The 6023-nt window shown below is 38.5% G+C and overlaps 1 protein-coding gene across 1 annotated transcript; it reads right to left on the minus strand.

The window, feature by feature from the left end:
• Positions 1–1067: 1067 nt before the first annotated feature.
• LOC112567675 (zinc finger protein 268-like) lies at positions 1068–5037 on the minus strand. Its single transcript, XM_025244405.1, is given in 4 exon segments — positions 1068–3026; positions 3028–3670; positions 3672–4081; positions 4999–5037. Coding segments are annotated over 4 exon segments (1806 nt in total). The 3' UTR covers positions 1068–2312.
• Between the last annotated feature and the right edge of the window lie 986 nt (positions 5038–6023).

Genomic DNA, 6023 nt, shown 5'->3' on the forward strand with positions numbered 1-6023 from the left:
TCTTCTTTGTACGAATGAGTACTTAGTGACTTTTATTTTTATTTCTTCTTTACGATCTTAATTTTATTTCTTATGTAGATCTCAAGTACTCATATACATGTGTATGTCGTTTCCAACAACTGTTAAAAGAACTGTGCATGCGAGGTACGATTATGACCTACAAGCAGAAAAATCCCAAAGACAATTCTGTAAATGTAACCATCACAATTTCTTTGATAAACACTGAATACAGGTATCTAAGAGGAAAAGATTTGTTTTCTGATGCTATAGCTCAATTACTTGAAACTCCCCTCCACCCAGGGGTTTTGAAAACCCCTAACATTTTGGTGGTAAACACCTTCAAACTAGCAAACTGTAAGAATGCTTGAACTTCTGAAGAAAGGTTATTGAGCCAGAGTAAATAAAGCTGCTGAAGGAAAGCAGAAAAATATGCAGTTTTGACATGATTTGCATGTCCAGTCACAAGACATGCTGCATGTAGTCTGTTACCTGCTGGAAATTACAGGTAATCATAGTGGAACCACAAATGTGCAAAAGAAGGTGAATATTGCTGTGATGATGATGGAAGAAAAGTATTTTTACATTGCTTTCCAGTGAATTAAAAAGAATAAGATCAAGAGAAAGAAGTATCTGTGATGGTACCTATTTTCAAATAGCTATATATATATAGATGCCTTTGCAATCAGCTTTTCCTTGGCAAGAAAGGTCCAGAGAGACAATAAATCACCTTGCCATTCTTGTTTCCTAACAAAGTATTCAAAAACAACTCTGATACATCACTTTTTGTAGAAGGTAAATAATGTATTTTCTTTGATTGAGCAGCATACAGGAGAAACCGGCAGTCACTGTTACATAGTGGCATGCTTTTAAATAGTATGCTTTCAATGGTCTAGTTTCACCATTAAGCTAAAAGCATTGAAATATAGTTTCAAAGAAAGATTTAACTCTGTTTCTATTATTCTGTCATTTGTTGTTTAGTTTCTGTATGATTTGAATGCATTTCTGTCCACACACAGCAAAGAACAATCAACAATTACCCTTGTGTTGGTCACTATTGCAGTACAAATAACAGTGCATCCTTTTTTCTCTCTGATCATAACATTTTTACATCTTGTGATGCTCAGATGTCACTCCTTAAGACAATTTAAGTTTCATCATAAAGTGTGATTCAAATGGAAGGTAAAATTCCATTTCAATAAAGCCTTTGTCCTGGTTGCATACTCATCTCACTCAGGAAAGAAACAACTCTGTAAACCAGTGGTTTTCAACCGATGGTATGTGTACCACTAGGGGTATGGCAAGGGTTATGCAGCGACATAAATAAGCACACACCATTATGAAAATAAATACTTCTATGAGTGAACTTACACGCGAGGGGTACGGACATACTTTCGCCCTTTGAGGGTACAGTCACAAAAAAGGTTGAGAATCTCTGCTATAGACTGGATGTTAACAAAAGGAACTCCATCAAACTTTGCTAAAGAGGTGTCAGGAGGGAGATATGAACCCTATCTAGCATGGTCCATAAATGCAGATTAGATGAATAATTGGCAGATAAGGTAAACCTGGTAGAGCAGTGATTAAAACAATTTTTACCAATGCAGTGAGATGCCAAGGGTTCAGATCTCATCTTGAGACATTTTGTATGCCACACCTATTTGCATGGTAGACTGTCAGAGGGTTTACTTGGGTAATCCAATTTCCTCTCCCACTCTTCTCTCTTCCCTCAGTGCAAAATCACCTAAAGGTGGAACACTTTCCCAATAAACCAAACAACCAATCAACCAACTGGCAGAAATATATATCTTTAACAGAATTAGTCTACCAGATATTTATCCCATACAAGTGTCAATCATACCACGTACAATGAAAACGTGCAAACTGATACATTCAAATACAAAATATGTTTTATGCTCAGATATGCATCTTTAATGTACTATCTTTGTGAGAGTGATAGATGTGTGTGAGTGTGCGCATACATGCATGTGCTTATGCCCAGATAATTATTTTTCACTTCTCAGATTTTACCAGTTGATATTTTAAAAATCTATTCATAAATAACATGCAGTAACCTTACAATTATCATGCTATATTGAAATTCCATTAAATGAAATCGATACTGTGCAATGTCATTGCCATTTGCTACTGCATACAATGATCAATAAAAATATTAATAAAATGATCTTTCATGTGTGCATGAACATACACAGAATGGATTAACAGTACCAATGCGCAGTTTTTCTAATACATCTATGTCATAATATGCCACTCACACTTTCATCTTTTAAACAGATCACATGACAATTCCACTTCTAAAATTTTTCTGCCTTTTCTTCTAGTATTTTCCCAGTACATCCTCTTTTGTGGAAGGCCATTGATTTGTGCTTAGAAAACCAGCCTGAGCATAGCTGACACTGAAATTTGAGAACTCCTGTATGGGCTCGTGCCTGATGATCCTTAAGAGCATCAGAACGAGCAAAGCAGGAGCTGCAGTTTGAACATCTGTGTGGTTTAGAATACAAGTGAGAGCGCTTGTGGCGACTTAAATGCGCCGAAAGTTTGAAAGTTGCTTCACAGTCCTGACATTTGTAGTTTCTGATTCCAGTGTGCATGACCATATGCTTGTTGAGATCTCCTTTGGTGTCAAAACATTTATCACACTCCTGACATTTAAAAGCAAAACTTTTTTCACCTGAATGACAAAACCGATGCCTGTTAAGGCCAGACTTGCGACTAAATGCAGCAGAGCAAGTAGTACATTTGTAGGGTTTGAAACCAGTGTGGATCCTTCTGTGTGTTTCTAGGTCGCTGCTCTGGGTGAAGCACTTTGGGCACAAGTCACATTTGTAGGGTCTTTCCCCTGTATGTATTCGCTGATGAACTTTCAGTGTTGATGATCGAGCAAATGACGTGCCACAGTCTGAACAAGTGTATGGCTTCTCCCCAGCATGAGTTTTGATATGACTTGTTAACTGACTCTTTCTCATAAACCGGGAAGTACACAGGTGACATGTAAACTTCTTTTTCTCCCGTATGGGTCAGCTTGTGAGATCTCAAATTGGACTGGAAGCGAAATTCTTTGCCACACTGGTCACAAATGAAGGGTCTCAAATTTAAATGTATTCGCATATGCACAATCAGCTCAGAGGCCTGAAAAGTTGCTTTTCCACATACACCACAAATGAAGCTTCTAATCCCACCATGCACTCTCGAATGCTGATCCAGGTGAGCCTTTCTGTGAAATGCAGCAGGGCACAAGGTACATACAAATGTTTTTTCAGATCCATGGGTCTTCCTGTGAGACCGCATGTTACCCATCTGACTAAAACTGACTCCACAAATATCACAGGTATATGGTCTCTCCCCAGCATGGGCTCGTAAATGGAGTTCCAGTGAGTGCTTCCTTTTAAAGGATTTGAAACACAATGAACAAGAAAAAGGTTGATCGCTGCTATGGACAACAGCATGTGCTTTCAAAGCTGACATAGATCGGAATGTAGCAGGGCAGTCTGGACATGAGTATGGGCATTCACTTGTGTGAATTGTGATGTGTTTCAGGAGATGGCCTTTCTCATAAAATTCAGCTTTGCAATGACCACATGAAAACTGACGCTCCCCCGAATGTTTCTGGAGATGAACATTTAAATGCCCTTTCTGAAAAAAAGAGCTTACATATATGACACTTATAAGGTTTCTCACCAGTGTGAGAACGAATGTGAGTGACTAGTTGGTGCTTAGATCCAAACTTTGCATGGCACTCTAGGCACTCAAATGGCACCTGGTTGTGTATTTTTTCTCTGTGTAGCTTTAGCTGTGACCTAGTACCAAACACTTTAAAACACAATGCACACTTGTATGGCATTTCGCCATGAGTATGCAAATGAGAAAGAAGAGTATGTTTATATAAAAACTTTTTTGAACAATGTTTACACTGATGAGCTGTTACTCCAGAGTGCACCCTTTTGTGACGTGACAAACTCGAGCTACTGGAAAACTTTTTCAAACAGAGTTTGCATAAAAATGGCTTGTCACTATCTTGAGCAGAGTTTCCATCATAAGCAGCATGTACCTCTGCCCTAGCCTGAAACAGATTACAGCACCAATAAAAAAATGTACGCAATGTCTAAAAAAATAATAATAAAGTACACTTAATATAATATAGGTGTGAATACAGATTGCAACAGCTGACTTTTTACATCTCCCTCAACAAAATCAACATATGAGCTCTTTTTTGCACTGTCTGTTGCTTTTTTAATGAGCACCGATCTGGAATGTGCATGTTTGTGGGTGCAAGTATTATATATGTATTGTATTGGTAATTCTGGCTGTGTATAATTTCCGCAAGGATAAATAAAGTATCGACATTGTCACAGTGTATGAAACATTGTCAACCATATACAGTCCGTGGCCATTACATGTGCATATCATATGTCTATTTCTGTGAAGAGAATTGTATAGTTGTCAAGACCAAATTAATTCTATTTTAAGCACACGACTTTGCTTCGACCTCACATCAAGCAATAGATAGTTAAGTAATCTAATGCAGCTTACTTCTCTTACATATATTTCATCCATCAACTTCATTGAGAGAAACACGTACGTTGTTTAAAAACTATAAGGAGATTGTCAACACAAAACGAAATAGCAGACGACGCAAATTTTCAGCTCTGACTGTGGTGCAGAATGTCATCCGTAAGTTTATTATAAAATAAATAGAATTAAATTTAGTTAAACGGATTTGTAGGAAAAGTAAGCTTACTGTGATCACGATAAAATTAAGCTATTCGGAGATTCTTCTGCTTAAACTAGGGTTTAGTGTTTGGGAATGAACAAGTACTGATACAATAATGCATTACAGAAAAGTTAACTAAGCAGAAGATATTTAACTTAGAAAAAGTCGTCATCAGAAACACAGCAATAACTGTAGAATAATGAAAAAATCATGGTTTCTCCTGAGCTCTACCTCTAGCAGGAATATTTACAGGTTTCATAAAATACCTCCACAGAATCTTGCGATCCGCCTTCGTTATCCGCCATTCTGCTCCTTAGAGTGGTCTCCCGTAGAGCGAGAGAGAGAGGAGAGCAGAGGGGAAAGGTGTGTGAAGGAAGAAAAACGGTTTTTCTTGTCGATTTTATTTTGTGCTAAAGACACAAAATCGCTCTACATGTATACATCAATATGTAGTAATTACGTGATTGTTCTAACTAAAATACATGAACGATGCACAAGATGCTTGTAACGATTTTAACAGGAGAACAACGGTAAATTCGAGCGATGACTTTTGTATGAATTACACTGTAGGCAGGGCGACGTCGAGGTAAACAAGAAAAATTCGTCGGCGAACATGAAGAGAGGACATGCCGCCCAGTGAGGGACCTGCTAAAAGGGCACAAGACCGCCGCCGATCTAATCAGCTTCTGATCAGAAGAACGACAAAAGGCGTAAAAACTAAAATTCAAGAATTGCCAGAAAAAGATGCAATCGAACCTGTACTCACACTCACGGTCCAAACCTTCCTCCGAACTCGCTGAAGAAACCGAAGAGCATATTCGGTTTGTAGTGACACACGCAAGACCAAATTCCCTGATAATGCCAAACGATGAGACAAACGAGGACGATGAGGAGCAAATTCGCCATTGCATTGAGTCAGGGAAATGGCCAAATGTTGACAAACTATATGCTGCCATAAGTCCTGAACTATAAATGGAAAATGAAAATTTTTAAGCTGATGGAAACGAATTAAGAACGTCTTAGGGTTTTTTTTTTTTTAGTTTGCGGATCGTGATGGATGATATCCAAGAGAGTCTGGCCTCTAGCTTCTTCTATACTCCAGCAAAGACAACGGTCCCCGAGTGTTGTAACAGCCGTAAGTTGTAGCAGGTCCACAGGAGGAAGTCGCACTGCCATTTTCCTCTACAGTACGAGGAACTGAACTGGTCTGAGTCCTAGGCACAACAAACCTAAAGGACTATTCGTAACCTCCCAGGGGTTCATTGTGTACACAACAGTCTATGCCATGTAT

The sequence above is a fragment of the Pomacea canaliculata genome, linkage group LG7 (assembly GCF_003073045.1).
Source record: "Pomacea canaliculata isolate SZHN2017 linkage group LG7, ASM307304v1, whole genome shotgun sequence".
Lineage (NCBI taxonomy): Eukaryota > Metazoa > Mollusca > Gastropoda > Architaenioglossa > Ampullariidae > Pomacea > Pomacea canaliculata.